Source organism: Natrix helvetica, assembly GCF_964273705.1.
Source record: "Natrix helvetica genome assembly, chromosome: Z".
NCBI lineage: Eukaryota > Metazoa > Chordata > Lepidosauria > Squamata > Natricidae > Natrix > Natrix helvetica.
In genome coordinates this window covers 123,505,296-123,525,158 of record NC_138554.1, presented here as the reverse complement: position 1 = coordinate 123,525,158, position 19,863 = coordinate 123,505,296, and the positions used below count along the sequence as shown (strand labels likewise).

The 19,863-nt window shown below is 43.6% G+C and overlaps 1 protein-coding gene across 12 annotated transcripts in view; it reads left to right on the top strand.

Moving 5' to 3' along the window:
* Positions 1 to 19,863, top strand: part of PARD3 (par-3 family cell polarity regulator) — a 648,562-nt gene that overhangs the window by 313,832 nt on the left and 314,867 nt on the right. For all 12 annotated transcript variants that reach the window (XM_081971096.1, XM_081971094.1, XM_081971102.1 and 9 more), the window contains exon 5: positions 4,146 to 4,280. In XM_081971096.1, the coding sequence (XP_081827222.1) occupies positions 4,146 to 4,280 (135 nt within the window). The remainder of the gene's footprint in view (positions 1 to 4,145; positions 4,281 to 19,863) is intronic.

Sequence of the window (19,863 nt, the reverse complement as noted above, 5' to 3'; positions counted from 1 at the left end):
CTCCAGAATTATTAAAAAATATTAATATTTCTTAAAATTTGTATTTATATACTTGTAATAGAATTCATAATAATATATTTATTGATAAAACTACAAAATGTAAGTCAGTTTGGCCGAGTGGTTAAGGCATTTAGGTTAGAAAGTGGAAGATTATGATTTCTAGTCCCAACATATCACATGAAATGTTAATGCCACTTTATAATGCCTTTTCACGATCCTGAGAAGTGTTAATACCAATTTATAAGGCCTTGGTAAGGCCACACTTGGAATACTGCACTCGGTTTTGGTCACCACAATGTAGAAAAGATGTGGAGACTCTAGAAAGAGTGCAGAGAAGAGCAACAAAAATGATTAGGTGACTGGAGACTAAAACATATGAAGAACGGTTGCAGGAACTGGGTATGTCTAGTTTAATGAAAAGAAGTACTAGGGAAGACATGATAGCAGTGTTCCAATATCTCAGGGGTTGCGACAAAGAAGAGGGAGTCAAACTATTCTCCAAGGCACCTGAGGGTAGAACAAGAAGCAATGGGTGGAAACTAATCAAGGAGAGAAATTTCCTGACAGTTAGAACAATTAATCAGTGGAACAATTTGCCTCCAGAAATTGTGAATGCCCCAACACTGGAAGTCTTTAGGAAGATGTTGGATAGCCATCTGTCTGAAATGGTATAGGGTTTCCAGCCTAGGCAGGGGGTTGGACTAGAAGACCTCCAAGGTCCTTTCCAACTCTGCTATTGTATTGTTTTATTGTATAAGCATGGGGCCAGCTGTGTCACTTTGAGCTAGTCACTCTCTTTCTGCCCAACCCACCTCACAGGATTATTGTTGTGAGGAAAATAAGAAGAGGAAGAAGTTTTGGACATGTTCACAGCTTTGGGTTACTTATAAAATCAATAAAAATGGGGTAACTAAAAAGAAATGGGAGAAACTAATATTTTTATTTGCTAAGCCTCATTGCAACAATATAGGTGAATATATTATCTAATATGATTTTTTTTATTTAAAATGGAACTTATTCTATATTTCGACAATACCGTTCAAGATTCTTCAAAGAACAATAACCTCATATACAGACAGAAAGACTTGGGGGTGGGGATTAAGTGTAAAATTCAAATTTTTTGCAAGATACCAAAGAAAGAAGTGGATTCTCAGCTCCTAATTTGAATTATAAATCATGCAAGCTGTTTCTTGTTGATAATAGAACTGATCAAAGCCACAAATAATGAATATCCATCATAGAAAGCTTAGCTGATGATAAGCATTTATGAGGGGGGGAAAAAACCCCAAATGAATTAAACAGAAACATTGTAAGACAAAGTTTTGTAAAAAAAATATGGTACCTTTAAAAAAAAAACCCAAGTTTTTAAAGTCAGCAACTTCACTATTAACTTGACTGTCAAATATTTTTTACTCTAGAGACAACTATAATAAGGGAGATTTAATCACATATGTCAGTTCAGTGCATCTGAACTCAGAAAAGAGATTAAGAGCACAGTAGGAATTGTTCAGTGAAGGTACGATTTCACCATAGTTGATATATATTTACAATTTGCTACAGGAATAAAAAGTGACCTAGAGAGAGACCTTGAAAGAAAGATGACAAAACCAAGATAATATACTAGGCAGTGGTGGGTTCCGGATCCTGTTGCAACCAGTACGGTTACAACAAGGCCCGGCGTCCTCCATATGAACCCGCACGGCACGCGCACACGCACACACAGCACGTGCATGCGTCTTACCTTCTAGCGATGCCTCTACGATGCTCCAGATGCTCAGCGGAGCATCGCGTAGGCGCTGTACGCGCTATGCGCATGCACGGAAGTGCCGAAGGCTTTCCGCTACAGGTAAGGAGCTAGGCCGGGCAGGTGGGTCTTCCCGAGCACCATAGCGGAACAGTACCCGGTGCTCCTGGCAGTCTCTGGTCCACCTGTACCAGGGCTTACTGCCTGCAACCCACCACTGATACTAGGACATATATATCGATATAAAGTGATCAAAATGTGATCAGGAGATGGAAACAATTAAAAACTGAAAGTAAAATAGGTGCAAAATAGAACAATGGCAAGTGTTATAGACAACTCCTTTATATAAACCATATGGATTACTTTTCTTCCCTCCCAGAAATCTACTTCAATTATAATTCAGTTTTTGTGCCATTATTACTTTGATAAATATCAACAATGTTTTCCCGATTATTAAATTATATTGAGCACTGTATCGGATCCAACAACCCCAGCACTTGTTTCTGAATATACAAAATTTCAAGACAATTGATTAATTGTTTTAAGTGCAGAAATGTGCATTAATTTGCTAATACAGAGAAGGGGGAAGTTGGATAATTTAATGACCATTATATTCAATGGAGAAAGTCCAATGGTTGGTTTCTTGTATATGTATCTGGCAAAATTCTGCAAATATATTGAAGTTCTGGAAGGTTAGCAGTGCGGGAAATATTTTAAAAGAAGCCAGTTGCAATTCACTTACATATTGACTCCAAAAAATATGCATGGACGTGTCCATTAGGTCATTAAAAGTATAATGTGATTCCAGCGAGAATTTAGTTTGCCTGTGACTTTTAAGTGATGCCTTAATAATAAACAGTGGTTCTGTAGTAAACTAGGAGTAAGATAAGATTATGCATTTGAAATAGACGTATAAGCTCTGAGGATCCTAGTGTTGGTAGTTTGCAGAAGAACATACACATCTTCCGAGAGAGATAATTTAATGGAAATTGAAAGATGATCCAGGATTATTCAGGCAATCCTGTTCCAAAAGTACACACAGGAAATTATAATTATCAGTCAATATAGAATTGGGAATTAACTCTTCATTATCTTTCTGACTTGTTTTCGAGGATCATTATCAGCTCACTCAAAAGTTGTCATATAAGTTCACATCAGTAAATTAAGGCTTTGGAGTGAGTTTCGTTCACATTAATTTATATTGCTTGTCTTGACTTTGATTTTATCTTACCTTTGCACCATTTCAATTAATATAATAATTGTTTCTGGCTTTTAATAATTGCAAATACATTTCTGATATAAAGAGGAATGGTCTGTATCTGACCTGCTGCCTTTTACTAAAGGCTTTTGGATGTATATGTTAGTAGCATAAAGATAAATTTCTGGGGCTTCTTCAGTACCTGTTGTACCCCCTAGTTACATTTTAACATTTTAAAAGTTTAATTCTGTTTCATTTCGATAGATGGGAGCACCTGGGCACATCTTGAGTTTATAATGGCAAACAGAAATTTATAGACATCAGGTGGAATATAAATACTGCTTTCTTAATGTATTCCGCTGCATTTGATTCCAAAGAGAAACAGGTTTACAATGCTGTACCTAAGATAGTCACTAAATAAGCCAAACCCTGTCAAATTCATGTTGGAGGAAGTGTTTAACACACTTCCAGGTTGAAAGGATTAGCTGGCGACATCCCCTGTGCCCAGGGCATATTCGTGGGTGCTCCCTACATATACCTGTTCAGGAGCTGGAGAGAATGATGTTATTTGGATGTTGAATGTGGGCTAGCTATCTTCCAACCCAGAATCTTAACAATTGGGAAGCACACGTTCCTTGCTTGACTGCTTAATTAGCTGGATTTATCTTGGTTGGTCCTGGTGTAACAGTGAGTTTGGGAGTATTCTTTAGGTAGTCCTCTACTTACAACCATTCATTTAGCAACTGTTTGAAGTTACAATAGCATAAAAAAGTGACTCGTCGTACCATACCGATGGTATGGGGTTATCAAATTGCCATGTGCAATCGTCTCAGACAGCTTCCAATAAGGATAGCCAAGGGAGGAAAACATATTTACTTACTGAGCATGTGATTCATTTAACAACTGCAGTTATTTGCTTAACCAAAAAGGTCATAAAATGAGGTGCAATTCAACAAATAACGGTGCTGCTTAGGAATAGAAATTCTGGTTCTGATTGTAGTTGTAAGTCAATTCCTACAACTCTCTGTAGGAGTTCTTTGAAGTTCTACAGAAGATTTCCACTGGAAATATTCCAATTGTTTATTGACCAGTCAGTCTTGGAGAGCTATCTTTTCCAGTCTTGCTCTAAGGTTGTTATTCTTAGACAGTGTTTTTTGCTTTGGCTTTATATCATAGGAGTTTCCTCCCTTTGTTTTGAAACAGAAAGATGAAAATTACAGAAGTCTCCCTCGGGACACCAGTGCCTGGTCTTCTAATCAATTTCAGAGGGATAATGCTCGTTCTTCACTAAGTGCCACTCATCCCATGGTAGATAAATGGCTGGAGAGACAAGAACAGGTAACATATATCTGTTTATGATAATTAATATGAAATATTAATTTTATATATCTTCACAATCATACAGGCATGTAGAGGTAGGCAATTTAGTGGACCCTGGGAAGTTATGAATTTTAGTTTCCATTAAGTAAAGGTAAAGGTTCCCCTTGCACATATGTGCTTGTTGTTCTCGACTATAGGGAGTGGTGCTCATCTCGATTTCAAAGCCGAAGAGCCAGCGCTGTCCAAAGACGTCTCTGTGGTCATGTGGCCAGCATGACTAAATGCTGAAGGCACATGGAATGCTGTTACTTTCCCACCAAAGTTGGTCCCTATTTTTCTACTTGCATTTTTTTACGTCCTTTCGAACTGCTAGGTTAGCAGAAGCTGGGACAAGTAATGGGAGCTCACTTCATTACATGATGCTAGAGATTTAAACTGCTGAACTGCCAACCTTTTTGATCAACAAACTCAGCCTCTTAGCCACTGAGCCATCGTATCCCATACGGGGTGGGTACTGGTAGGAACTACTGCCAGTTCACTCGTGGGTGCGCTGTGGGTGCATGCACAGTGCAATAAAAATTGTTCTGTGCATGCGCAGAAGCGAAAAACAAGATGGTAGCGCCTATGGCACCACTGGAAAATCATTTTGGGGGGATGTGGCATTGCCGGTTCCAGCGACCCTCGCCGCCAAACCACTACTGGTTTGGCCAAACTGGTCCAAACCGGTAGGAACTCACCATATTAGTGCCCTGTATTTATCCCAGTGCCAAAGGATGATAGTATTGGAGACCAAAACAGAGTAAAATGTTGACTACCCTTGCACAAAAAAAGATATTTTAAGCTGTATTGGCTTCTGAACAATTGAAGTATAGAGATCTCTTAACAATAAATTATAATTTCAGCTTATGGAAGCCAGTTTGGTCCAGTGGTTAAGACACCAGGCTAAAAAGCAGGATACTTTGGGTTCTAGTCCTGCCTTAAGCTTGAAAACCGGCTTGGTAATTTTGGGCCAGTCACTCTTACTCAGCGCAACCTTCCTTATAAAGGCTGTAGTGGTGAAAATAGGAGGAGGAGGAAGGAATATATGCTCATCACCTCAAGCTATTTATAAAACTGATAAAAGTGGGATAAATAAAATCAATAAATAAGTCTCAAAGGTGGCATTTCTATCATCCTCATTTAAGGATAGAAAAACTGAGCTCTTAAGCACTGAGTGCCAGTAATGTGGGCTATTAGTTAGAATGTAGCAGTAAGTTCACTTGTTTGATGATTTTGCAAGGTGCAAGCAAACTGTTAATTTGACAAGCTGGCAACAGCATTTAATGTGGCAGTTGAATATTAGTGTTATTAATCTCATAATCTTGGTTTGATTCTGTTAAGTCCTCGAGGCTACGACGCCATTGACTATCATTGCTGATTGGTTGAGACGCGAGTAGACAGCTGGCGGGAGAATGCAGCCATTCTATTGGTTCAGCGTATGACAGCTCTAGTATAAAGCGGGCTGTCAGCTATCAAAAGTTGCTGTTTGCCGGGTCGAGGTTTGCCTTACATTTTGCCATGTTACACTGTTAATAAAGGTTGTGTTAACTTCAACCTGCCTTGCCTCAGTTCCTGTCTGCCCCGTTCTCCCTACAGAACACTGGCGACGAGGGTGGGATCAGGACTGAGGTAAAGGAAAAGCGAAGTCACTTATAAGAGCTGCCTCAAGTCACAGGCGACAAGAAGTCGCTCCAAGGCTAATTCCTCAAGTTCCATCCTTCTAAGGATGGCTAATCTACCGGCATTCACGGCATTCAGCCCAGCCACTGAAACATGGGATGCCTACCTCGAGCGGTTCGAGTGCTTCCTGGAGGCAAACGACTTCACCGGTTTGTCCAGTGGCCATAAAAGAGGATATTTTCTCAGTGCATGTGGCCATGAGATGTTTGGAACAGCCAGGGCTTTAGCAGCCCCTCAATCCGTCCATTCGATGCCTTGGGAGACTCTTTTGGAGAAACTTAAAAATCATTACTCTCCAACTCCCTCGCGCATAGCCAGACATTCTGCATTTAGGCAGAAGACCCAGAGAGAAGGGGAATCTATGAGTGATTACATGGCTTCCCTCAGAACAGCGGCCCTGCACTGTGACTTTCCTGTGCTGGATGATGCCCTGTTAGAACAGCTGGTCTGTGGTATCAAAGACCTCAGGCTTCAGCGACGCTTGCTGGCACGAAAAGAGCTGAGCCTTCAGGCAGCCGTGGATGAAGCCACAGCATATGAAATGTTGGGCAAATCCACCGCAGAAATTCAGAGGTTTCTGCCATGGCCACCCATGCCAGCAGGGGCCATGCTGTTCACCACGAAGAAGACAACGAAGAAGACTTCTCGGACGAGGAAGAAGAGATTAGCCGCCTCAAACTGGCCACCAGGAAAAAAACGGACTCAGGTTGATTTTTTACCTCAGGCGGGTTGCCTGAGTTGTGGCGGGAACCATTCAAGGTCAGTCTGCAGGTTCAAAGCCGCAATATGCCGTCGGTGTGACAAGAAAAGACATTTAGCCAAGGTCTGCAGAGCGGCCATGCCAATCGCTGACCCGCCTGTGGACCGCGCCTTGTCTAGACAATTCGTAAAAAGACTTCCCAAACACCGGGAAGACTGCTTTGCCATCGCAGGTGACCAGCAGCACCCTGATTGGGCTATCAACCATGCCTCCTGACTAAGCTTACCCATAAGATATACCTGACTGTGCGCATAGAGGGAGAACCCTGCAAGATGGAAGTGTATGCTGGCTCTTCCAAATCCCTGGTCTCTTGGGCTACTATCAAATGGATAGTGCCTAGCCTGACCAAAGCTCAACTCAGGCAGTGCCCACTTCACCTCAGAGACTATCAAGGACAGCCAATACCCATTTTGGGTTGCAGCACATTCACCATAGCCAGCAATAACTTCCAGGGGCCTCTTTCCCTCATCATTGTAGATGGCCATCTGCCATCTACATTGGGTCTTGATTGGTTCTCCGCATTGGGGCTCAACGTCTCCAGCATCCACTCCGTTGTTCCAGATTCCTTCGCCGTGCTGGCCAGCGAGTTCATGGACATATTTGACAACAAACTTGGTAAATATGATTGGACCCCCATTTCTTTTAACATGGACTCCCAGGTGGCGCCAATACATCTAAAACCCAGGAGAGTGCCTTTTGCTCTTTGGCCCAAAATAGATTTAGAGCTAGATAAATTAATAGCACAAGGAGTGCTTGAAGCAGTAGACCACTCCCCCTGGGAGACCCCCATAGTAATACCTATTAAGCAGAATGGTAATATTATAATTTGCGGGGATTTTAAATGCACCATTAATAAAGGGTTGCAAGCCAACCCTTACCCAGTGCTAGTGGTTCAACACCTGCTCCATTCCTTGGGCCAGGGAATCATTTTTGCCAAGTTAGACTTGGCACAAGAGTACCAGCAGCTCCCGGTGGACGAAGCCACTGCCATGGCTCAAACCATTGTAATGCACCAGGGAGCTTTCAAATGTAAATGCTTGCAATTTTGGGTCAATGTAGCCCCGGGTATTTTTCAGAGCCCAATGGAGCGGATGTTCCAGGGGCTGCCAGGGGTGGTACCCTATTTCAATGACGTGCTTATATCCGCTTAGACCAAGCTGAGCTCATCGATAAATTAAGAGCAGTCCTAACCTGTTTCCGCCAAGTGGGGCTGAAATTCAAACAAGAAAATTGTAGGAAAGGGGTCCCCAGTGTAGAATTTTTTGGGTATCTAGTTGATTCCAAAGGCATCCACCCTATTCCGTCCAAGGTAGAGGCAATTAAGAAAGCCCCCACACCCTCCTCTATGGCTGAACTGCAGGCCTTTCTGGGGCTGCTTAATTTTTACTCCATTTTTACCCCATAAGGCGTCTTTGGCAGAGCCTCTTCATAGGCTCCTGGACTCCAAGACGCTCTGGCATTGGGGGTCTAAAGAAGTCTAAGCCTTTTGGACAGTTAAGGATGTCCTTACATCCAAATCTTTATTAGTGCAATACAGTGATCCCCTCACATTAACTTTGGCGTGTGATGCATCGCCTTATGGTATTGGGGCCGTTCTGAGTCACATCCTACCAAATTGCTCAGAAGCCCCAATTGCCTATTATTCGCGCATCCTCTTGGCAGCTGAAAGAAATTACAGTCAGCTGGATAAGGAGGCCCTAGCTGCTGTAGCAGGGTAAAGCAGTTTCACGATTATGTTTATGCGAGTTTTTTTCCCTTAGTGACCGACCATAAACCCCTCTTGGGTCTTCTGGCGGGGGATCGCCAGACTCCTCAGATTTTGTCTCCAAGAATGTCCAGATGGACAGTCTTTCTAGTGGCATATAATTAGCAGTTACAATATAGACCAGGAAAAAACTTGGGGCACGTTGATGCCGTCAGTTGCTGCCCTCTGCCAGCGCCTGTTTTGGACCCTCCTCCGACAGTTTCGGTCCTCTTAATTGAAGAGTTGGTCATGCCAGTATCCGCCCGGGATATTGCCAGGCTCTCTGCCATTTTGGCCCATGTTTTGGATTGGGTGCACAGGGGGTGGCCACAGGGGCCAGTAGATCCTGAGTTTCACCCCTATTATATACGGCAGCATGAGCTGTCTGTCCTTAACGGGTGCCTGTTATGGGGCAATAGGATGGTATCTCCCCCAAAGCTTAGGTCACCAATTTTACATTTTCTGCACACTGCTCACTCGGGCATTGTGCGCATGAAGGCTTTTGGCCGAAGCTATGTGTGGTGGCCCAAGATTGACCAGGAAATAGAAAACTGGGTAGCCACCTGCCAGCAGTGCCAGCAGTCTAGTCCGACTCCCTCTTCTGTGTCCATCAGGGAAAGGGAGATGCCCCGGGCTCCATGGGCACGAGCTCATTTGAATTTCGCCGGCCCGTTCTTAGGGCAGAACTTCTTGGTCCTCGTAGATGCCTACTCGAAGGCACTCATGCCATCCACCACTTCAGAGGCCGTAATTAGGGTGCTGGGGAGGCTATGGTTTGCCTGCCAGGTGGTGACTGACAAAGGGCTCCAGTTCACGTCGGCACCCTTCCAGATGTTTTTAGGCCAGCATGACATACGACACACCCTGATGGCCCCATTCCACCCAGTCGGAAATGGCCTGGCAGAACAAACCGTCCGGTCGGCTAAGGAAGCATTGGGCCGCCTGGGGCCAGGGAATTGGCATGACAAACTGTCCCAATGCCTCCTGGCACAGCATACAACCTCGTGCCCAATCACCAAGCAAAGTTCCGCAGAACGGCTTATGGGTCGTTGGCTCTGGACAACCCTGGACCGACTACACCCCAGTTATGCAGCAGAGAAAAGCCCCCTCGCAGGCAATTCCACACAGGCCTTTAATGTGGGAGACCCAGTCTATGCCCAAAACTATGGGGCCAAACCAAGGTGGCTTCCCGGACAAATCACGCAACTAACTGCATCCTACTCTTATAAGGTCCAGTTCAGTAACGGGCGAATGTGTCACCGACTCATCAACCAGCTCAGACGGCGAGCCACCAGCGCAGCAGACCAACGCCTGGTGCAGGCCCAATCCTGCCCCGGGGAACTAATATCCACAGAGGCTGCTCCAGCGCATACAGAGCCGCACACAACACCCCCCCACCGATGTGTTCTTGTCGCCAGGCTTACCTGAGAATCCAGTCAGTCCCGCGGCGGTCAAGTTTCCCGCTGACTCAGCTGCGCAGTCTCTTGATGTTCCACATGACTCTCCACCAGCAGCTCCTCCTTTGGCCACCACCCCTGAACTAAGGCGAGCAGGGCGGAGCCAATGCTGGCCGGCGTGTTTGGCTGACTACACATGTGCTAACTGGGAGGAAAGTGGTGTTAAGTCCTCGAGGCCACAACACCATTGAATATCATTGCTGGCCCCTGATTGGTTGAGACACGAGCAGCCAGCTGGCGGGAGAATGCAGCCATTCTATTGGTGCAGGGTCTGACAGCTCTAGTGTCAAATGTTGCTGTTTACCGAGTTGAGGTTTTCCTTACATTTTGCCATGTTATACTGTTAATAAAGGTTGTGTTAGCTTCAACCTGCTTTGCCTCAGTTGCTGTCTGCCTCGTTCTCCCTACAGAACAGATTCTATAGAACATCATGGCCAGACCCAGCTTTAGTATACCTAGATGATAAATTACTGCACACTGGCTCTGATATTTACCTCAGAGGGCTCCCTGTTCACATTTCTCTCTCCTTCACTGGAAAAACATGAAACACGCAAAATCCTTTTAACATTTTTCTGCGGTTTTGTTCACTTTGTTGGAAGTAAAACCCATATAGTATTTCTTAGTCTCATGTTAGTTACTTAAACTGAAGATTCTAAAGCTATTCTTATGGTTATTATTTTATTTTTCTTTTGTCATTAAATTACATGTTTGTTTTTGAAAGCAAGTTGAATCAGAAGTCTTACTGGTGACCTTCTAGAAAATGTATTCCATTTACATATTTGAATACATTTCAAATACAGTTATGCCTTTTAGTGTTCTAACCCAAAATTTTAAATACAACATTTATTTTCAAGAAAGTTAAATTACTTTTGATATAGAAGTGATAAAACAAGTCAGAATTTCGTTCTATAACTGAATGCTTTTTTTCTTTAAGTATTTTTCTATAATGGTTTTTAAAAAATCTATTATATTTGATGTTAATGAGTTTGCATGTACCTAGAAAGAAAGAATTCTTTGGTGATTTCATATCAGCCTAGGGCCCAGGGAAGGGGCGGTGGGGTGGCAGCAATTATTCGGGAGGTTTTAGAGCCGAGGGAGTCTACTGTGCCACAGACGTCCGGATGTGAATCCCTTGTTGTGAAATGGGGCCCTGGGAGACAGTTGGGCCTGCTGATAGTATACCTGGCTCCTCGCTATACATCAGCGGCCCTGCCTGAACTCCTCGAGCTGATCGCATCGGTGGCGGTTGAGACCCCCAAACTTTTAGTTATGGGGGATTTTAACCTGCCATCGATGGGAGAAGCATCAGAGGGGGTTCGGGAGTTCATGGCTTCCATGACAGCCATGGACCTGACTCAATTGATTCAGGGCCCGACACACAAGGGAGGTCACACCCTGGACCTCGTTTTTGTCTCTGGCCAGTGGTTGAGTGATCTGGGAGGAGGGGATTTAACCATCACTCCCCTGTCATGGTCAGATCACTCACTCCTTCGTCTTGACTTCCCTGGTGCTACCTCCCGCTGCGGGGAGGCGGAACCGGAAAGCATTAGATGGTTCCGCCCCAGGCGCCTGATGGAACCGGATAGGTTCCAGACGGAGCTTGGGCCACCACCTGTAACCCTGACCCACCCCCGGGTAGAGGACCTGGTGGTCGCGTGGAACAATGCGACTACCGGGGCCTTGAATCGGGTGGCGCCTTTGCGGCCTCTCCGGCGGCAATGATCCACCCTGGCCCCTTGGTTTACCGAGGAGCTAAGGGTGATGAAATGCCGCAAGGGACGCCTAGAGAGTCGTTGGAGATCCTCCCGTTCCGAATTTGATCGAACACAGGCATGAGCCCATTTAAGGACGTACCTTGTGGCATTGAGAGTGGACAAACGCCAATACTGCGCCACTCTCATTGCATCCGCGGAGAACCGCCCTGCTGCCCTGTTTCGGGTGTCACGCTCCCTCTTATTTCAGAGGCCGCGGGAGGCCCCTCTACAGGGCAGAGCAGAGGAATTTGGGAAATATCTGCAGGATAAAATCACTCAAATCCGGAGGGATTGGGTCCCTGTCAGTGGTCCAACGGAGACGTCCGTGGCGAGTCTTGTGGATTCGACCTGGGAGGAGTTTGACTTGGTTGCCATCGAGGATTTGGACAGAATGCGTGGACGACTGCGACCCACCACATGTTTATTGGACCCGTGCCCCTCCTGGCTTGTACTGGCATCCTGGGAGGTTACACGAGACTGGCTCCTGGGCCTAGTGAACGCTTCGTTGGGCGAGGGGTCTCTCCCGGCCGCCTTGAAAGAGGCGGTGGTGAGGCCCTTGCTCAAGAAGCCTTCCCTGGACCCTTTGGAGCTGGCCAATTATCGTCCTGTCTCCAACCTTCCCTTTCTGGCGAAGGTTGTAGAGAGTGTGGTGGCTTACCAGTTTCCACGACATCTGGAGGAAAATGATTATCTAGACCCGCGCCAGTCCGGCTTCCGCCCCGGTCATAGCACGGAGACGGCCTTGGTCGCGTTGGTGGATGATCTCTGGAGGGCCAGAGATAGAGGTTGCTCCTCTATCCTGGTCCTATTAGACCTCTCGGCGGCTTTTGATACCATCGACCATGGTATCCTGCTGCGCCGGCTGGAGGGGTTAGGGGTCCGGGCACCGTTCTGCGGTGGTTCGGCTCCTACCTTTCTGGCCGGACGCAGCGTGTGTTGGCAGGGGAGGAGAGGTCGACCCTACGCCCCCTTACTTGTGGGGTGCCACAGGGGTCGGTCCTCTCGCCACACACATATATGAAGCCGCTGGGTGAGATCATCCGTGGTTTCGGGGTGGGATACCATCTGTACGCTGATGATACTCAGCTGTACTTTTCCACCCCGAACCACCCCAACGAGGCCGTCGAAGTGATGTCCCGGTGTGTGGAAGCCGTACGGGTCTGGATGGATGACAACCGACTCAAACTCAACCCCTCCAAGACGGAGTGGCTGTGGGTACCGGCTCCCCGGTTCAGCCAATTAATTCCATCATTGGCCATCGGGGGCATTCAACTCGCCCCCGTGGAGTGGGCGCGCAATTTGGGCGTCCTCCTGGATGCCCGGCTGTCCATGGAGGACCATGTGACAGCCGTGGCAAGGGGGGCGTTCCACCAGGTTCGCCTGGTGCGCCAATTGCGCCCCCTACTGGACCGGGACGCCTTACGCACGGTCACTCATGCGCTGTGAAGTCTCGCTTGGACTACTGTAACGCTCTCTACATGGGGCTTCCCTTGAAATGCACCCGGAGGCTACAGTTGGTCCAGAACGCAGCCGCGCGGGTAATTATGGGGAGTACTAGGTACTCCCATGTGACACCGTTCCTGCGCGAGCTGCACTGGCTTCCTGTGGTCTATCGGGTGCATTTCAAGGTTTTGATAACGATCTTCAAAGCGCTCCATGGCTCAGGACCTAGTTACCTGCGGGATCGTATTCTGCACCATACATCCCTGCGACCAATCCGCTCGCACAGAGAGGGTCTCCTCCAGGTGCCGTCCACCAGGCAGTGCCGGGGGGGGCGGCGCCTAGGAGTAGAGCCTTCTCTGTGGCGGGCCCAGCCCTGTGGAATGACCTCCCCCCGGATATTAGGAATACCTCTGACCTCCGCTCCTTTCGTGTAAAGCTCAAGACCCACCTATTTCAAGTTGCTGGCCTGGCTCTACTCTGATCTAATTTTATCGCTCCTGACGGGTTTTTTATCTGGGATATTTTAATTGCATCCAATTTACTTAGGGGTTTTTAAACATTGTGTTTTTACTTGTTTTTATCTACCAATTCACCTCCTCCTAGTATATGTTTTGTATATGTCTCGGTATATGTTTTTGGTATATGTATGTTTGTCTGTATATTTATTTCCTATGTTTTGTTGTACGCCGCCCCGAGTCCTTCGGGAGAGGGTGCGGCTAAGAAATAAATATTTATTATTATTATTATTATTATTATTATTATTATTATTATTATTATTATTATTATTATTATTATTATTATTATTATTATTATTATTATATCAGTGGGATAATTAATTAAACTGAAATTGTGTAACAGGGCATGAACAATGGAAACAAATCCTTAATGAGAACAGACTGGAATAAAGTTCTGGAGAGGGTGATGAGGTTTTGAACATGAAAAACGTAACTGTGCTTAAAAATTCTGATCCTGAAAGCCTCTTTTCCCTCTTTCTCTTTTTAAAAGTAGAAAATATTCAGACATTTAATAATACTTATTTGCCTTGCTTTGGGACACACCACTTGCCAAACCTGCTTAACTGAATTGGACTTTCTTCCATAGTAAAATGATTAAGCCATATGAGGTAATACTTCCCCTGTAACCTTCCACCTTCAGTTCACCTTTCCACATTATGAGTGGAATGTATAATAATAAATTAGGAAGCTCTTCCATTTCATAAAAGAGAATGGGATTTCTAATTAGAAGCCCAAGATTTTTTCCTAAATTATCCTTAGGTAGACTGAATTCCATAATTAAAAAATCACCTGAGGAGTCCTGATGGAGAAAAATGCTATGAAATCATCAGTTGGCATTAGTTAGCCTCCTGAATGCCAAACCAGAAGTCACAATTCCCAAACTTCTGGGTTCCCCATAGGTCCATTTTTTGCCCTCCGGAGCCTTCAGGGAAACTCTTGAGGCTCTGGCGGGCGTCTGGGGGGAGGGCGGGGAAGCTGTTTTCACCCTTCCCAGGCTCTGAGAAAGCCTCTGGAGTCTGGGGAGGGAGAAAAAACATGCCAAAGGTGGGGGGAGGTGTTCCTGGTTGCACGTGCATGTGCATGACGGGGGGAGGGTCACATGCATAGCATTATGGGTATGGCACGCCGGCACACGACCTCCCTGCACTCCCCCCGCTTTTGGCATGGGAGCCAAAAAAGGTTCGCCATCACTGTCCTAGACATTCAGATATATGTGTTGTTGGACACATTGCCTGATAGAAGGGATCCTTCAGTCAGTTTGTTATGTAAATTGAGATTATTTTGTGTCATATTGTACTGTTTACTATTTAACTTCTCCTTGCAATTTTAAGCTCAGGAGGTAATTTTCATTTGAGTTTTGTTACATTTATGCGTACATCATTATTGTCTGAGCATTGCATTAGTACTAAAAGCCAATTAAATGAGTGGTGGGTTATGACCGGTGCCTGCTGGGAGCACCAGGTACCATTCCTGTACGTTGCTCTGGTGGGCCCACTCGCCCACGCTCCTTAACGGTATTTGAAGTTTTCGGGGCTTCCGTGCAGGCGCACAGAGTGCACGACGCCTGTGTGATGCTCCGCCAAGCAGCTGGAGCATTGCGGAGGCGTTACGGGCAGTAAGTATGCATGCACGAACTGCTTATGTGCTGCACACATTCATGTGGTGGGCACCCGGCCCCGTTGCACTGTACCGGTTGCTACGGGATCCAGAACCCACCATTGAACTAAATGTTTAAAGACACTAACAACATCATCTGTACATGTTTGTCAGAGTTTAATTCCATTAAGTTCTGTTCCTAGGATTTAGTTTGGATTGTATATACACAGAGAGAGAGGGGGTGAGGAGAGTGATGGAGAAATTCCCAGTGAATAACAATGAAAATTTGGCTTTAGTGATGAGTCAGTGAATGTTGTTCAACAATATCCTTAATTACTATAGTGCCTAGCTAATGCATAACTGAAATACATTAGTAGAATTAAAACGTTGTATTTTTATTTCTTTGCTAGGTAATACAGTTAATAAATATAGATCTGACCAAATTAAGATTACTTATTTTAATGCTTTACATCATTGTAAAACTTTTAGCATAGCATGGGCTCTTCAAACTTTAAATAGAAGCAATCCTCGCAGCCACTTCAAAGATGGTGAAGATTAAAAGTTTCAAGTGCATTAAAGCAATTCCCTTAATTGTGTCTGTAGAGGATATTATATCTTCTGCTATAAATTTCTTTATTTACAATTCACAAAGTATTAGTTAGAAACCCTTTTTGAACTTGGTACTTAGGGACATTTTCACTGCTGAACTACTTTATAAATAGTTCAAAATATTAGCTCATCATTTGAACCGAAGAAATGGCTAGAGCCTATCAGACACATTTTTCATTCCTCATTCTTTCATTTTTTGATGAGCTACTTTTAATTTTTTTTTAAATGAAATTGATGAAATTCACTGATAGAGGATATAGGATTTGTCCTGGGTTTTGATGACTTTTACATGGAGCTAGAGAAGTTGGGAGTGGATATCAATTATCAATTGGTTATAGTAATTAGAATTCAAAGATTCGTAGTTGAGGTATCTAAGAATGGGGAGGAAGAGAAGGGCAACCAAGTTACTATTTTGTATTTTTCTCAGAGACAGCTGTTTAGACAGTGTTGGGGACAACATATTGAATTGGTAGCTCTTTCATTCAGCTACCATTCTGTGAAGAGATGATCATATCCTTGTGGGTTTTCTAAATATCTGCAGATTTTCACTGCTTCATAATAATAATAATATAATAATAATAATAATAATAATAATATTGAATTTATTAGCCGCTCCCTTTCCAGGCAGGACTCGGGGCGGCGTACACTAGAACATATAAAACATAACACGTGTGTACAAACACATAAACATACATATATACAAAGACATACATGTACGGAGGAGGTAATAAATTACAACATTTAGACAATTAAAACCATTAACATACCCCAATAATAAAACCCAATATACAATAAAAATTTAAAATTTAAAAGACAGTCGGGGAATACGAAAAAATTACGGTTGAGCCAGGCCAGATAATTGAAAAAGGTGGGTCTTCAACTGTACACGGAAGGAGCGGAGATCGGAAATAATCCTGATGTCACGGGGGAGGTCATTCCACAGGGCTGGGCCCATCACAGAGAAGGCTCTGCTCCTGAGTGTCGCCCCCCGACACTGTTTGGTGGACGGCACCCGGAGAAGTCCCTCTCTGTGTGAGCGAATTGGTCGTAGGGATGTGTTATCAGAGCTCTATGTCAGGGAATTGGGCAGCAGGTGTCCATATGGAATCAGAAGAGGCTGACACAAGCTTAAGTTTTATATAAATAAATATATTTTATATCTATATATACATCAAACAAGATAGTCAAGCAAACATGGGGATCATGAGGTAAATCACAGAGCAGAAAGGACACACAGAAGAAAAAGGCAGGGGGAAAAGGGAAAATCCTTCCCCCCAATCACAGTGCAGGTTGCCTCACGTTGGAGCCAGCAATATTCAACCAATCAACCACAACAGTGTGTTCTGGCTCACTGCACAATCCCACTGATCCAGTGATTAAATTTAAATATCTTAACTGAGTCCTAAAAAGGTGACTTAAAATCTTCATATGAGATCTCTAAAGTGGTTCCTTTAAAGATTTACACGATCATCCTCTAATGCATCCTCCTTCTGTGGACTATCTTATAGCAGTGCTAAGAAAAGTTATATTGAAGAAAAACTTGAATGTTAAGTATGTTAAATGGAAAATACAGCTCATCAAGAATTCTTCTACAGTTAGAAAAAGGAAAAATGTGTTGTAGAACAAAATATTGAAAAACCTAGATATTTATTTTAGTGTCTGACAACAACAGAGTAGACTGATTTGATGCTCCATGTTTCCTTTGTATAAGAGAAAGAAATCAGGGTACCAAAAATGCTGTCCAAGATACCCGTTAGCATTCATTCTTTTCAACATCTACTCATTGATCTGCAATCATTGAAACTTAGTATTTTGTCTGCCAATCTTGAGGTCCTGGGTTATTATTGCAGAAAGATAGGACTAAAAAGCCTTTTCGTCTTCCTGTTGGATATTTCTTGTTTCCTTGTTAATTTAGATTTTGACAAGGAGATGGACAAACTGGCATGAGCAGAAATTTCCAATGCAAGGCTGAGAAATATTTGACTAAGGTGGCTTCCTATTTATTTGTTGTTAGTTGCGACCCATTGCAACCCCATGGACAATGTTCCTCCAAGTCTTCCTGTCCTCTACTATCCTCTGGAGCCCATTTAAGCTCATGCCTGCTACTTCGGTGACTCTATCCAGCCACCTCATTCTCTGTCGTCCCATTCTTCTTTTGCCCTCAATCTTTCCCAACATCAGGATCTTCTCCAGTGAGTCCTTCCTTCTCATTAGGTGGCCAAAATATTTGAGTTTGATCTTCAGGATCTAGCCTTCTAAAAAGCAGTCAGGGTTGATCCCATTTATAGGTGTACATTTGTACATTTTGATTTTTTACCGGTGTCCTGATTTATAATAATGGTTATTTATGCTTTTATGAGTCTTTTATAAAGTTACTTTAATATTGTGCCTTTGCTTGATCTTTGTCACATTCAGCAAAGACAGATAAATTCGATAAATGAATGAATAAACACAATAATGAATGAACTAAAACTTAAAAGTCACAAAGATTATCTTTTCAACTAAAGGCCCTAAAGGCTGTTCCTTCTTTTCCAATATTTATTCATTTACATCCCGCCTTTATTATCTTTATAAATGGCTCAAGATGGAAAATATACATAATATTCCTTCCTTCTTCTATTTCCCCCAAATCAACAGTCCTGTTAGGTGTTTGGGCTGAAAGGAAGAGTGAGTGGCCCAAAGTCACCCACACATCTCACGCCTAAGGTGGAACTAGAATTCCCAGCCCCCGATTTTCTAGGCTAGCACCTTTAACCATTAGATTGAACAGGCTTGACAAACTTTATTTACAGTTTTTTTTAGTGTTCAGATATAAAGCTCTATAGTCATATAAACACAGAGTATGTTTGTTTTCCAAAATAACAAAGTGGGCTTTCATCCATGAACTCTTTTTACATCTGACATTTGTTCATGTTAAAAGGGCTGCAAGCCTTCACATTGTGTTAGCAATCATATTAGCATGCAACTGTTCAGCTGGAATATTTTTTTCCAGAAGGAGGACTGAATAAAGAATTACATCTCTTTTTTCGGAGCAAAATGTCATTGGGACAAATCGTAGTATGCACACCACAGCAGCGTGGCAGCTATTTGGAGTGTAGAAAGTTTGAAAGTCAGTACATATAAAGGAACAATAATCTGCTGGTGGAACATTCTGCTCATTTCATTGAATTTAGTTGTTAGATGTATAATGTCAGGCTCCTCTTGTCAAACATTAGAACTAGAAGCAATGCCAAGAGGCATTCAAGGCTGCAGACCTCTGATAAGCATGCTTATTGCACATACACCCTGCAAGCTGTTGTGAAAAAATTCCAATGATTGCTGTGTATCAAATTCAAGCGCTATTTATAGTGAACTCAATGTTCAAAGTGATGTTCCTTCTTTTTCTGACCATATGGTGCAAAGGGCTTAAAATCTCTCACTTTGGGGCAATTGTTACTATGATAATAGGCTAGACTGTTTGCTTCTAACTTTGCCAGGATTGATGCTCACATATATCTTCCCCTTTTCAGCAGAAATTCCAGGCAATGTATGTACCCATAATGGAATATGTTCAACTGACTGTGTCAGTAACCCAACACCCTAAACAGTACACAACATTGTAGCTTTCACAGTTAATGAAGCAGCCAGTCTCTTTTTTAAAATTCTGGAATTCTATTTGCCTTTATACTACATATTTCATCAGAAAGGCATAGCACTTATCAGATATATGAAAGACGATCATCCTTGACTTCAAGCTTGTCATTTTTAAAGACAAAGGTTGAAAGGACGAAAATTGGAATGATTTTTTTAAAAAAATCCATATTCTTAAAGGGTGTACTGTGGGGCAGTTGAACTGTATAGGAAATGGCAAAGAGAGAGGGTACCACATAATGATGTCAGTGACCACTTGCCTTTGATGTAGTCTGAACTTCACTTGTATGTTGAAATAGACAATTCTTAAAAGTGGCTGAAATCATTTTCAGAATGACTTCAGCTGAAATCTGATGGCTTCTTGTCACTTCTGC